Raw genomic sequence first — 14,950 nt, 5'->3', positions numbered from 1 at the left:
ACTTTAAGAAGACGTGCACTAAGTAATAAAAGGATCTGGAAAGCCTTGTTTGGTGTTTTGCAGAGACTCAGTGTCCAGACCCACATATTCAACATGGAAGCCTGAAATCTCCACTTCCACATAACTATACACACAGAACCGGTGTCACGTTTCAGTGTGATCCTGGTTACATCCTCAGGGGCGCTGATAAGATTCAATGCCAAGCTGATGGCAAGTGGTATCCGCAGCTACCCGTTTGTGACCCAGGTAAGTGTGGGACAGAGTAGGGTGATGCTCTGTGGGGGTCTATATTGGGGCAACTTTCTATAGTCTATCAAACTCATTATGTTGCATGTGATATGATTGAATGAATGTGATATGAATAGTGTGTATTACATTATCTGTCTGTCTTTTTCCCCTGGCTTCCTTTCTTCCATTTTATGTCTATCTAGGCTGCAGCCTTTTTCTGTTGAAGTTCCTTTCTCACTTTCTCTCGAGAATCAAATGAATGTCAGAGAGTTCAGACCCCAGGGAAAAGCAATCGGTGAGAAAAGACAGGGGCTAATTGCCCAGGTTTAATACTGAAAGACCAGGTGAGGCTTGCTGCGGAGAGCAGAGTCTGAGGCCAGTCAACACCAGATAAAAACAGTTCTGGGTTTGGGAGGTAATTCAAATGCTGGGGCAGTTAATCTTCATCTGCAGGCACTAAACTGGGAGGACTGCAGAGTGGAAAAGCTGGATTTTGATATCTGGGTTTTTGTTTATGGAATGTTTTGGTGCCTGTCCTTTCCCAGCTCAGGGGAGGACAAAGAAAACACCTTTCATGCAAGAGAGCAAGAAAGCGCCTATGACTTTCATTTTACAAATGAGACACCACCTTGAGGTATCCCTGTGACAGTGTAGAAGATGGAGATTCCTTATTGTCATAGGTGGTATCAAGACAGGCCTCCTGAAGTGCCCCTCCTGACTAGAAGTTGCTGTGCAGGCACCCACCTCAGTTTCCCCTTGTTAATGATCTTGCCGCTATGCTTTTTCAGTCTGATAATACCCCTGCTGAGGGCTAATTCATTAACATAAATACTTCAGAATATCTGCCCCACCCATCCAAAGTCATAACAGAGTACATCTCTAATGTCAAAAACAGGCTCTTCTTTAGCGTCCCTCTTGAGACAGAGAGCCAGGTTCCTACATTTCTCCGCAGTATCCCTTACCTGAACTCAAAACCCAAATCAAGTAGAGTAAGCAGTGTCCACCTACCCTGGCCTTCACAAAAATGCAAAGTAACCCGGCCACTCACCTTGTGCTCATATTCCTAATGCCCTTCTGGATTTTTCCTCAGTTCCTTGTTCCTAGTTTGAAACACTGACCAACAAGATGATTTCCTTGGATCTTCTTTCTTGGCTGGAGGAGGTCAATAGACTAACTTCCCTCCACTGCTCTCTTAGCCTTGAGCTTTTCCTGGTTCTCTTCCTCAAGCTGCTAACCACTTTTGTTCCTTGGAGAACTTGAGCAGTTCTCTCAAGAACTTTGACCTAATCTCAGCTTCCCCTTACTACCTACCCTTACCAATTGCTACTGGCCCCTTTATGTAGACTGTGTGTCCTTTCTCCAGTCCCCGTAGAAGGCCATTTGCAAAGCACAGATGGACAGGGCTTCCTTCTTAAATGGGCTAGTCCTCCCTGTGACCATATGCTTTTATATCATATGCAATGGTTTATCAATAATTAAATACTGATACTGTCTTCTGTTCGTATGAACCCTGATATGGTGATATCAATTCCCTGCCTTCACAGGAGACACATAGAGTAATTACAGCATGATCCCTAGGGGTCCCAAGTTGTCTACTCTTAATTAGCTGTCACACATGAAGTTTTTGGCTTTAATCTCTCTCTGCCTCAGTTCCCCCATCTGTAAAATGGGGGTAACATTGCTGACCCTACCTCTAGAAGGGTATGATGAGAATTCACTCACCGATGTTTATAAAGCTCCTCAGAAAGGTCCTCAGAAAAGGTGCTATACAAATGGAAATTTGCTATACGATCCTAACTCTTTATTCCATCTCTTCATAAGGGAAAACGTATTGTTTTCAAGCCTGGTGATGTATTTAACAATGTAACAGTTCTCCTTTTAATTCCATGCAGGGGCTAGCATCACGCTACTTCTCTACACATTACTGCTATTCATGTTTCTCATTGCTTACTATTACTGTCCCCTGTGAAGCAGGTAGTCATTGCAGTTTGTGTCCCCTCATAACTCTGCATCGTCGCGTACCCCAGCCCACAATTCAGCCCTAGGTGTTTTATATCATTGCAGTTACTGAACCAAATTCTGCGCTCAGTACAGTGGTGAGCAGAATGTAGGCCACTGATTTCCAGAGCTGGGTCTCACATGCCACATTCTTATAAGGGCGTTTCATTCTCCATAGGTTTCAGGGTTAAATGACTTTTACAGGTCCCTGTCTTGTTTTGGATTGTTAGGGAGATGTTCCTACCCGCCAGTACTTGCATATGCTGACAGAAACAATCAGAGAGAGTTTCTAGTTGGTACCGTAGTGACCTACTCCTGCAGACGAGGTTACACACGCATCCCTGGAGTATCTCCGCATGTGACTTGTCTTACAAATTTTACGTGGTCTAAACTCTCAGAACTATGTCAGAGTAAGTAACTCAATTTTCAGCTGAGTTTTCTTTGCTTTAGTTTATATACAAATGTAAGAGCAATGTAAGAGCTTATGGGGGGGGGGGCACTTTGGGGCCTGGTTGGCCTCCAGTTGCTGAGCACCTGCAGATCTGACTGCAGCTGGAGTTGTGGGTGCTCAGCACCTCTGAAAATCTGGTCCAAGAGACATTGAGCAATTGGCTGTGTGAATGTGTCTGTACCATAGACATGGTGATACCAGTGTGATGTGATGAACTGCATTTATTGTACAACTTTTCACATGCTCAATATCAAGGAAATGCCAAATTTCTATAGCTTGAAAAGCTTTCAGCTCCACCTGGTAAAACGAATCTGCAGCCACACAGTTCTTTGCTGTGATTTAATGCGGTTGCTGTTGTTGATGTTTCTCAGAAGTTCGTTGTCCAGCTCCAGACGTTAACAACGGAATACAGACACCGATGCCTAGACCTGGAGAGGAGACCTATGCATTTGGGGATAGTGTTACAATTCAATGTGATTTTGGATATGGTATCAAAGGCCGTATCAACGGAAATGCTCAGATTCACTGCAAACATGATGGCAGATGGGATCCTGCTGTACCAGTTTGCGAACCAGGTCAGTATAAATGGTGTAGAACTGTCATTCTTCCAGCTCTGCCCTGGTGTCTCCTGTCCCTGGTGGGCAATCCTCAGCCCAGCTGTGACTGCTAGGCCAGCCTGAGTATGCCCCAGTCCCCTACAGGCTGGGACCCTGAGATTCAGTGCATCTCAGAGCAGCCTTTGTTACTGGGGGTTGTATGGAGCTCCTGCTACAGATTAAAGATGCTATCCCCCTATGCGCCTCTTAAGGGAGGATAGTGGTGCAAATGCAAACTGCAGCTCTGTGTCTGTTCGGGGGCGGAGGGGCTCAGGTCTCAAAATGCTTAGCACCTGAAAAGAGTTTTAGGCATCTAATTATTTTCCAAAGGCTTTGTGAGGATTTTGGTCACTCAGAGGATTTTCCGAGCTGTGGGTGTATATACATGAGCCGCCCTGGGACTAGTTTAGCATCATGCTATAAAATGTGTACTAATTCCATGGGTGACCTCCAACGACTAAAACCAACCACTAAGAAAAACTATATTAACCATCAGACATAGGGTGAAGGGGATAGCACTAACTAACCTCCCCCTTCGCTAGTTTGGAAGAGATGGGCAGCTGGGGATAAGGATGGCTCTGTGTATCTACAGAGAAGGTTGAGGTGTGGGGGTGCAGCTGAGGTGTTTGTTGTGGGACTCGGAGGGTTTGGTAGCTTGGAGGAAGATTGGGAAGCTGGGAGAGTTTTGAGCAGCTGGAGGAGGTTCAGATCTGGATTTGGAGGGGTGGAAGTGTAACAGGGCCAATGTACTGAGTCAAGGCCTGACCTTCTAGTCAATTGAAGCTGCAGGCGTTCAGCATTTCTGTGGATCATCATCATCCTTGTTTCAGTGCTGTTCACGAAGCATGTGAATGACAGTCACAGCAGCCGAATGGCCTCATACAGGGCCGGCTCCAGGCACCAGCCTGGAAAGCAGGTGCTTGGGGCGGCCGCTCCAGAGAGGGGCGGCACGTCCAGCTATTCGGCGGCAATTCGGTGGATGGTCCCTCACTCCCGCTCAGAGCGAAGGACCTCCCGCCGAATTGCCGCCGCAGATCAAGATAGCGGCTTTTTTTTTTTTTTTTTGGCTGCTTGGGTTGGCCAAAACCCTGGAGCCGGCCCTGGCCTTATAAACACTTACCATCTTTTCATCATTTTTGTGCATGCTGTCCTGATGCCATGCATACCAAGAGATGTACACCAAGATAGCAGGTTGTTGGAATTACCTGGGGTGTTCTTTCAGGTATTATGGAAAGACTGTTTTTTCCTGTAATGGCATAAGGAAATGCTGGGAATCTGTCACCTTCTTTTCTTTTTAGAGATTTTTATCTACTGTATAAATAATGTATTTTTTACTCTTCAATTCTAGTTTGTTCCCAACCCCCAAACATCTCCCATGGCCAGTACAATGACTGGGGCAAGAGAGATTTTGTTGGTGGCTCATCGGTAACATACAGATGTGACAGAGGCTTCTCACTTGTTGGAAAAGCCTCCATTCAGTGTATCGCTGGTGATGAGGTCACTCCAACCTGGAGCGAGCCTACCCCTCAGTGCGAAGGTAACTCATTCTGCATTACACTAAAATGACTCATATTGGGAAAGGTAGAAAGGATGTTTGAATGACTTGGTGCAATGTGTCCCCATAACCCATCCCCCCTCTGCCATCCCATTGCTGACCACTCCTTTCCAGTGCCTTCAATGTTCCCAGCAACCTACTCCCTGAGACGCACGCTGCCAGTTTCCTGTCTCACCCAGCACCCATATACGCAGGGCCAGCTCCAGGCACCAGGTCAGCAAGCTGGTGCTTGGGGTGGCCCATGGAAGGGGGCGGCATGTCCGGGTCTTCAGGAGCAATTCGGCGGCGGGTTCCTCAGTCCCTCTCGGAGGGAAAGACCGGCCGCCAAATTGCCGCTGTGAAGAATGAAGCGGCGCGGTAAAGCAGCCGCCGATCGCAGCTTTTTTTTTTTTCTTCGCTGCTTGGGGCGGCAAAAATGCTGCAGCCGGCCCTGCATATATTTGATCTGGTGTTTGACTCACATCCAAGCTAATGCTTTTCCTCCTTTCACACTGATTTCTCCACCACCTGTGCACGACCTTTGTTCTGGCTACTGGTTCCCAGCACAGATGTCCTGACAACATCCCCTTAAGCCTATAATCCTCCCTGTCTGCAATACCAGTACTTTGCAGGAACAGTGAATCCAAAAAGTTGAAATACCAATTGCTTGATTTAGCAGCAGGAAGCTGCAGGGAGGGCGGGCAGCATGGAAGCTGTTCATGTATTGAATGCTGCATTGACCCATCTCCAGTATTCCCATAATCCCCCCCCCCAGGAGACCTGCCAATAGTCAAATTTCATCACAAATCCAGGGCAATAAGATATGATCTGTTGGGACTGCCTGGGGAAATAAGAACTTTCCTTAAAAAACAAAGGTCAATAGCAAGATTAAGAAAATGTGATGTTCTTTTGTGACTATGTGTTTTCACAATGTTTAGATTGCTTGGAAGATAGATCCAGCAGTCCTCTATGTACCTTGGCTTTCATTGTTCCCTGTTTTAGACTTAGCACCACCATCTCTGCTGTTTCCCTCAGTGGTTGAAAATGGAAGGATGACTCCAAAAATATTTGTATTTACATCTAGTGTCACTCTTGAGTTTTCTTGTAACAAATGCTACCTAGTCAACGGCAGCAAAGAAAGCCAGTGCATAGGTGACAGTAGATGAAATTTTCCTGTATCAGCTTGTGAGTGGGGTGTATATAATGAAGGGCTATGCTCTGACCACTTCTCTGAAACACACACTCAGATTCTGAATAATTACAATGTATGGAGAGGTGGTGCGGTGCCAGCCCATGGCCGGGCAATGGAGACCTCCGAGTTCTAATCCTGGTTCTGCCACTGTCTTCTTCTCAGGCTTTGGGCAAGTCTCTTTGCTGCTCTGCCTCAGTTTCTCTGTTTGTAAAATAGTTTTTTCCTTATTTGCCTTGCAGAGGTGTGGGGAGGATTAACCGGTACTTTAAAAGATGTGCACTAAGTAATAAAAGGATCTGGAAAGCCTTGTTTGGTGTTTTGCAGAGACTCAGTGTCCAGTCCCACACATTCAACATGGAAGCCTGAAATCTCCACTTCCACATAACTATACACACAGAACCAGTGTCACGTTTCAGTGTGATCCTGGTTACATCCTCAGGGGCGCTGATAAGATTCAGTGCCAAGCTGATGGCAAGTGGAATCCACAGCTACCCGTTTGTGACCTAGGTAAGTGTGGGACAGAGTAGGGTGATGCTCTGTGGGGGTCTATATTGGGGCAAGTTTCTATAGTCTACAAAACTCATTATGTTGCATGTGATATGATTGAATGAATGTGATATGAATAGTGTGTATTACATTATCTGTCTGTCTTTTTCCCCCGGCTTCCTTTCTTCCATTTTATGTCTATCTTAGATTGCAGCCCTTTTCTGTTGAAGTTCCTTTCGCACTTTCTTTTGGGAACCAAATGAACGTCAGAGAGTTCAGACCCCAGGGGAAAGCAATTGGTGAGAAAAGACAGGAGCTAATTGCCCAGGTTTAATACTGAAAGGCCAGGTGCGGCTTGCTGCGGAGAGCAGAGTCTGAGGCCAGTCAACACCAGATAAAAACAGCTCTGGGTTTGGGAGGTAATTCAAATGCTGGAGCAGTTAATCTTCATCTGCAGGCACTAAACTGGGAGGACTGCAGAGTGGAAAAGCTGGATTTTGACATCTGGGTTTTTGTTTATGGAATGTTTTGGTGCCTGTCCTTTCCCAGCTCCGGGGAGGACAAAGAAAACACCTTTCATGCAAGAGAGCAAGAAAGCGCCTGTGACTTTCATTTTACAAATGAGACACCACCAGAGGTATTCCTTTGATAGTATAAGAGATGGATATTCCTTATTGTCATATGTGGTAACAAGACAGGCCTCCTGAAGTGCCCCTCCTGACTAGAAGTGGCCCTACAGGCACCCTACCTCTGTTTCCCCTTGTTAATGATCTTGCCGCTATGCTTTTTCAGTCTGATAATACCCCTGCTGAGGGCTAATTTATTAACATGAATGCTTCTGAATATGTGCCCCACCCATCCAAAGTCATAGCAATGTCACAGCATAGTACATCTCTAATACCAAAACCAGCCTCTTCTTTAGCGTCCCTCTTCAGACAGAGTACCAGGTTCCTACATTTCTCCGCAGTATCCCTTACCTGAACTCAAAACCCAAATCAAGTAGAGTAAGCAGTGTCCACCTACCCTGGCCTTCACAAAAATGCAAAGTAACCCGGCCACTCACCTTGTGCTCATATTCCTAATGCCCTTCTGGGTTTTTCCTCAGCTCGCTGTTTCTAATTTGAAACATTGACCCACAAGATGTTTTCCTTGGATCTTCTTTCTTGGCTGGAAGAGATCAATAGGCAAACTTCACTCCACTGCTCTCCTAGCCAGTTCTCCTCTGCAAGCTGTGGAGAACTCCAGCAGTTCTCTCAAGAACTCTGACCCAATCTCTGCTTCCCCTTACTACCTACCCTTACCAATTGTTACTGGCCCCTTTAGGTAGACTGTGTGTCTTTTCTCCAGTCCCCTTAGAAGGCCATTAACAAAGCACAGATGGACAGGGCTTCCTTCTTAATTAGACTAGTTCCCCCTGTGACCATATGCTTTTATATCATATGCAATGGTTTATCAATACTTAAATACCAATACTGTCTTCTGTTCGTATGAACTCTGATATGGTGATATCAATTCCCTGCCTTCACAGGAGACACGTAGAGTAATTACATCATGATCCTTAGGGGTCCCAAGTTGTCTATCCTTAATTAGCTGTCAGACTTGAAGTTTTTGACTTTAATCTCTCTCTGCCTCAGTTCCCCCATCTGTAAAATAGGGGTAGCATTGCTGACCCTACCTCTAGAAGGGTATGATGAGAATTCACTCACCGATGTTTATAAAGCTCCTCATAAAGGTCCTCAGAAAAGGTGCTATACAAATGGAAATTTGCTGTACGATCCTAACTCTTTATTCCATCTCTTCCTAAGGGAAACCGTATTGTTTTCAAGCCTGGTGATGTATTTAACAATGTAACAGTCCTTTTAATTCCATGCAGGGGCTAGCATCACGCTACTTCTCTACACATTACTGCTATTCATGTTTCTCATTGCTTACTATTACTGTCCCCTGTGAAGCAGGTAGTCATTGCAGTTTGTGTCCCCTCATAACTCTGCATCGTCGCATACCCCAGCCCACAATTCAGCCCTAGGTGTTTTATATCATTGCAGTTACTGAACCAAATTCTGCGCTCAGTACAGTGGTGAGCAGAATGTAGGCCACTGATTTCCAGAGCTGGTCTCACCTGCCACATTCTTATAAGAGCGCTTCATTCTCCATAGGTTTCAGGGTTAAATGACTTTTACAGATCCCTGTCTTGTTTTGGATTGTTAGGGAGATGTTCCTACCCGCCAGTTCTTGCGTACGCTGACAGAAGTGATCAGAGAGAGTTTCTAGTTGGTACCGTAGTGACCTACTCCTGCAAACCAGGTTACACACGCATCCCTGGAGTATCTCCGCATGTGACTTGTCTTACAAATTTTACGTGGTCTAAACTCTCAGAACTTTGTCAAAGTAAGTAACTCAATTTTTGCCTGAATTTTTTTTGCTTTTGTTGATATCTAAATTTAAGAGCTATTAATACCTTCTTGCGGGGGGAGCGGGGACACTTTGGCGCCTGGCTGGCCCCCAGGTGTTGAGCAGCTGCAGATCTCTGACTGCAGCTGGAGTTGTGGGTGCTCAGCATCTCTGAAAATCTGGTTCAGGACACACTGAGCAATTGGCTGTGTGAATGTGTCTGTACCGTAGACATGGTGGTACCAGTGTGATGTGATGAACTCCATTTATTGTACAACTTTTCACCTGCTCAGCTGTCCTCTGCCCACTAGCCCTAATCAGATAGGAGAACTTTGAACACCCCAATTTTATAAGCAGCACCAAACATCTCTCTCTCTCTCTCACACTCACACTCACACACACACACACACACACAAACATATTACACACATAACTTAAAATACTGTGGCAAATGTTCCTTCCCCCCAAAAATATGGTATTTCCAAGCCCCTCCAGCCCCTCAGGATTACACTGGCTTGAGGTTCAGGATGGGCAATAATAAAAATTCAGTTCTGCACCACTGAAAGGATTGAAGTAGAATGTCTGGTAAGCTATCAGGGCTAGAAATAGGTGGGTGCTAGATACGGTTTAAAATCCAAGAATCCCCCTTTCTAGTGGGACAAACACTTACTATTAGGACCATATCAGGGCTCAGGATGGAGTCCAAGCTCTGAGACTCTCCCTCCGCGCACGATCTCAGAGCCCAGGCTTCAGTCCAAACCCAAACCCCTGCACTGCAATTTTATACCCCACAGCCCAAGCACCAGAATGAGCCTGAGTCAACTGACCCAAGCCAGACATAGCCACACCAAGGGTCTTTTCTCACCGTGTAGACATAGTCTAAGATCCTGGTTTTACGGATGGAAGATAAATAAAATAAAAACAGCACCAGTTAAATGATTAGCTGTAACCCATGGCATATCCCGAATTCAAGCCAGTGTGCTGTGGTGTAAAGGCTCTGTTAGCATTGAATATGGCCTGTGTAAATAACGTGTGGCTGTGCCACTCAAGAGTCTCTCTCAACCATCCCAAACTCAGAACGATAAAACCTTGTCACTCTGCACCATCCTGCAGTGTCCTTCTGGTATATTCTACAGAGCTTTCGGAGAAGACACTCTTAGAAGCCATCTTCCTTTTACTGTGACACCCATGAAACAAAACTTCTTTTAGAAACTAGGGTCTTTAAATAAATAAAAAAAAGTTAAGGAAATTGATGTTAGTGTCAGTGTTCAGATTCTTGCAAAGGGTTCAGACCTTGCTGGTAAAGTCTCTATTGTAGAAAATGTCTCTACTGTGAGCTTTTTCTTCTGTCTTATTCTGAGCAAAAACATCTAAACCTCCGTTGGTGTTGCTCAGAGACTCGTTGTCCAAAGCCAGTGGTTGAAAATGGAAAACAGATCTCTCCAGTGAAAACTGAATATACATATGCCAACCGTGTTGTGTTTCAATGTGATCCTGACTACATCCTCCGAGGCAGTGAGGGGATTGTGTGCTGGAGCGATGGGATGTGGCACCCTCCAGTACCATTTTGTGATAAATGTGAGTATAAACGAGAAGAGAAGAGAATCTACCATTCAGAAGAAATATGCCGCCACTGATCGTAGTAACAATGGCGGGAAGGCTATTTCAACGTTTAGGGGGATGTATTAGAAGTATCCTCAGAGGTTATTAATACATAGCCAAAGGGCTTTTTCATCTGTCTTCTATCCAATGACCTCGTCCAATTCTGGGGGAGGGGGATCAACATCTCAGTATTCCCTACAGTCTAATCTCCAGGCCTGCTTCTGGCTGAAGGTTAAATGTGCCAGCTGAAGGGACTCTCACCCCTTTTCTTAGATTATTGAAGAGTCTTAGATCTCACTTTCAGTAAGTTTTTTCATAATGTCATTGCTTAATTTGTGCCAGGGCTCAGCCCCGGCACCTCTGGGCTTGCTGCATCTGTTATGAAAGTAAAAAAAAAAAATTTGTTTGAGCCCCGGCACCTCTTTAATTACAAATTAAGCACTGCCTAATGTTCAGCCTAAAATTTCCTTTTCTTAATTTCCTCCCATTAGTCCTGGCTCAGAACCCTTGTAACATCCTCTACAATCACTCCCCTTCTTCATTCGGTATGGATGGGTGGGAGCAGTGGGGTAGCTCTTACATTGAGGGAGATGTTGTGGGCAGTGGGACTGAGACCCTTGTTGGGGGACTCAGGGAGGGTTGGTAGGTTGGAGGAGGGTTGGGATGTTTCCCTAGGCGATTCTGGAAGGATTAAGCACTATGGTGGGGGGGGGTGTCTGACCAATATACTGATCTTTCAAGCAGCTGAGCATCAACAGCCCCCATTAAAGATAATTTACCTGAGGTCTAAATACCAAGTGCTGGATTGCCCTGTAACTTCATGGGCTGCCCTAGTTGTTGCCTGAGTCAGTGAGAGGAGCATCAGGCCTTACATTGTTTCTATCCATTTGTAGCCTGTGGCCGACCTCCAACTCTCATGAACGGGCTGCACAATGGTGGGATGAAGGAATATTTCCCCTATGAATCACAAGTGACCTATAGCTGTGGAGACAGTTTGTCACTGATTGGAGAGTCCTCCATTTATTGCACATCTGATGGGGTAAATATGATGTGGAGCGGACCTGCCCCGCAGTGCAAAGGTAAGTCATTCCCCATGACTCTAAATTACAAAGGGTAGAGGGTACTTTCTGGAGACCCAAGTATAACGTCCCAACACTTTTTGTAAGTGGGGCTGAAAATGAGCAGAGCTGTCTGCCGCTCCTAATCCCTCCCACAATCCTCTTTGAAGTACAGGATTATCGCTGACGTGGGTGGTGAAAAACCAGGAGGGTGTGTGGCTATGACACCCAGGCTGCACTGACCCCAGGTATCCCCATCTGTATAGATCCCTGGGTGGAAACTAAAGCTTTGGGAGGTGCATTACCCCTCCTGGTCTGCTGGCAAACCCCACCCTGGAGTGCAGATGGCTCCACTGCTGTGTTAGCTGCAAACTGCCAGAGCTGAATAGATCCCACAGCTGTTAAAATAACCAGCTAGATCTTCCACCTGAAGGATCCCAGCAGGGGCAGCTGTTCTTGCAGCCCACACGGAATAGTGAGGGCTGTAGGAGCAGCAGGATTCCCCTGCATGCAGGAGATGCTTAACATGTACAGCCTGGCAGGTGCATCAGGGGATTTGCGAATGGGCTCTGAGATACTAGCCCCAGGCAGAGCTAGAGAGCAGCTAAGGAGGGTTACAGTGCCCCACCTAAACTGTTGGTCTGGAACCACCACTGAACCTCCTCCACCACAGAGCCCTGTTGTCAAACATATAAAAATTACCCCCAACCGTTTTGTTGTTTTCCCTCAGTGGTTCGCTGTCCGAGGCCAGAGGTTGAAAATGGAAGAGTGATGACTACAAGGCAAGCATTCACATACGGTGTCACTGTTCAGATCTCTTGCCCGGAAGGCTACCTGCTCCATGGCAGTCGAGTGAGTCAGTGTCAGGATGACAACACTTGGAATCCTCCTGTGCCAAGTTGTCAGCCCGGTCAGTGTAAATGATGAACTGAGGTATGGGGACTGGGCTGGCACGTGCACGCTGAGACCTAGGAACGGCACCATAGGGGGAGAGGTGGTCTGAGCACAGCACTGGAATCCAAGGCCCTTGAGTTCTTACCCTCTTCCTTCCCCGGGCCAGTCTCCCTGGGTGACTTGAGCAAGGGATTTCTCCTCTCTGCCTCCATTTCCCATCTGTAAAAATGGAGATTGTGTATCCCAGCTACCTTGAAGAGGTGTTATGAGGGTTAATTAGGAAAGTACTTCAAAGACAGATGCTAATTATGACTAATCATGCATCGCTGAAACTCCCCTGGCTATACCGTGGAAGGGAACCCAAAGAAGCAAATATTTATCAATGCAATATATATTTAAAAGGATAAGGAAGGGAACGCAAAGAAGCAAACCCAAAGTCTGCATTCTGTAGACAGTCCTCAAATAACCTTTCATGATTACTGCCCCCTGCCCCCAGAGGTGGTTGTTTCATTGGGGAAGGGGTTCCTTACAGTTATCTAAGGGGTTTGTACGGAGCTAGTTTCTGTGGTATCTAATCAAAGCCTTTGGCATTCTGCAGGATGAAAGTCACTATAGAAGCCTAAGACACCATTAAGGACCAAGTTCTACCCTTGGTTCCACCTGTGTAAATCTAAGGCAACTCCACTGACTTGCAATTGTCCCTCATTGAAACGGGGGTGGGGGGCTAATTCTGCAGTACCCCAAAGAGGCTATGTAGAAGAAGGCCACAAGTGTGCAAGGGAGTGAACTTCACATTCACATTTGTCCCAAGGCTGTCAATAAAATTTCCTTAAATGAACGAACAAAACACCTGTGCTCTGCTGCCCAAGTGTGGACTTCCAGCTGCCGATGACTCCATGAAATGCCCACGATACACAGCACTGGGTGGGATTTCACTCACGCCCTTTTCTTGTTGAACTCATGATGTTTGTTTTTTTCCAGAGAGTCACTGTGGGTGTGATGTTACAAGTAGTTTATTTCTCTGATTAAACCAAAACAGCTGCAGTGAAGTAAACCAAGGGCACGGGGTCTTAAGTAGAGCTGCCTCTTTCCATTACAGGCAATAAGCAGCACTCACAGTGCATCTCCTCTCACTGAACTGCCTTCTCGTCTGCTTTCTCCTTTCAGTTCAGTGTTCAAAGCCAGACGTGCAGAATGGAAGAATGGTCAATGCATTAGATGAGAAAATGTGGTACAACGTAAATGAAAGCATTACTTTCAAATGCTCTCCTGGGTACCAATTTTCAGACCATTGGTACCTGCCTACAACAGACAGCTTTAGTATTACTTGTTCAGCCAACGGCAACTGGACAGCATTACCCAAATGTGTAAGTAGGACACTCCAGCTGGATTTGTTGAAGTACTCTGCCCAATTTCTAGTGTAAAATAGAAAAAAAGTAATAACAAAACAGTGTTTTGCATTTCTAAAGTCTTAGTCCTCATTGTTTCAATGAATCAATGGGACCAAGTAGGGAGATGTGCCATTGATACAATAGAAGGGGAAATTTTATTGATCTGAAAGCAAAAGAATATCCTTCCTCCATCCCATCCTTTCTCATGATTTGAAGTAGGAGATTTTCTGCCTTTGTAGCACCTATTCCATGCGGGGGTGGGGTAGGTAAAATGTGGTAGGTAAAAATCACACAGGATGAAAACTTGGCCATATTATAAAATAGAGAGGCTTCCAATGCAGTCTAGGGTGTGGACATGGAATATCTTCTGCTGGGCTAGTGCACAGTATAAAGCAAATTTATGATTATTTTAATGAGTAGTTGCCAGTGTACTTAGCACTGTGAAAATGTAAATGGAGGCCAGGTTCTGGCTCAAGGAGTTGACAATCCAAGTGCCTGATTCTGCAAGTTGTTCAGAACCTTCTCAAAGTTGCTTAGAACTATCAGCCCCTATAGACGTCAATAAGAATTGAGGGTGTGAAGGCCTTTTCAGTATCAGGCCTGTGTCAGACAGACTGTATGATACAGATATAGGTAACCCACTGACTGAGGGTTCAAATCCAAAACGGAGCAAGCATACTTCAAAGGGAAAATCCTTCTCTTCTGCAGCATAATCCCAGTCCCTCTTCCTCTGCTTCATAGAAAAAGCAAAGCAATACTGAAGAATGTGCAGGGGCACGTGAGAGTAAAGAGTTTCTCCATTGTGATGTGCCTGTGATGGAACTGAGAACCCTGCTGGAACTGAAGAAACTGTATCTGGAGATTCAGAAACTCAAGCGGGAGATTAAAAAATTGTAATGACTGCTGAAATCTGTGATCCTCATTGTGTTAGGAAAGTGGAAGCAAGTAGAGGAACTAGATTGAACTGAAGGTTTATTTTCATACAAGCTTCAGACCCTGTGCAGCTGGAAATTTACGGCAACAACCTTCAGCTTTGCCATAATTGCTGCTTACATTTAACTTTTATGCATGATAACACATACGTTCACAGTGGGTGTATGGCCATTCTACTGTCTGATTTACATTAACC

The 14,950-nt window shown here is 45.6% G+C and overlaps 1 protein-coding gene across 1 annotated transcript in view; it reads left to right on the top strand.

Moving 5' to 3' along the window:
* Positions 1-14,718, top strand: part of CR1 (complement C3b/C4b receptor 1 (Knops blood group)) — a 61,927-nt gene extending 47,209 nt beyond the window's left edge. Inside the window, exons 21-31 of the mRNA XM_054025257.1 lie at positions 64-246; positions 2,457-2,636; positions 3,049-3,252; positions 4,622-4,810; positions 6,324-6,506; positions 8,694-8,873; positions 10,272-10,454; positions 11,372-11,557; positions 12,267-12,446; positions 13,598-13,797; positions 14,563-14,718. Coding sequence (XP_053881232.1) covers positions 64-246; positions 2,457-2,636; positions 3,049-3,252; positions 4,622-4,810; positions 6,324-6,506; positions 8,694-8,873; positions 10,272-10,454; positions 11,372-11,557; positions 12,267-12,446; positions 13,598-13,797; positions 14,563-14,718 — 2,024 coding nt within the window. The remainder of the gene's footprint in view (positions 1-63; positions 247-2,456; positions 2,637-3,048; positions 3,253-4,621; positions 4,811-6,323; positions 6,507-8,693; positions 8,874-10,271; positions 10,455-11,371; positions 11,558-12,266; positions 12,447-13,597; positions 13,798-14,562) is intronic.
* Positions 14,719-14,950: the final 232 nt, after the last annotated feature.

Source organism: Malaclemys terrapin, chromosome 4 (assembly GCF_027887155.1).
Source record: "Malaclemys terrapin pileata isolate rMalTer1 chromosome 4, rMalTer1.hap1, whole genome shotgun sequence".
Classification (NCBI taxonomy): Eukaryota; Metazoa; Chordata; order Testudines; family Emydidae; genus Malaclemys; species Malaclemys terrapin.
This window is presented reverse-complemented; position numbering and strand designations above follow the sequence as displayed.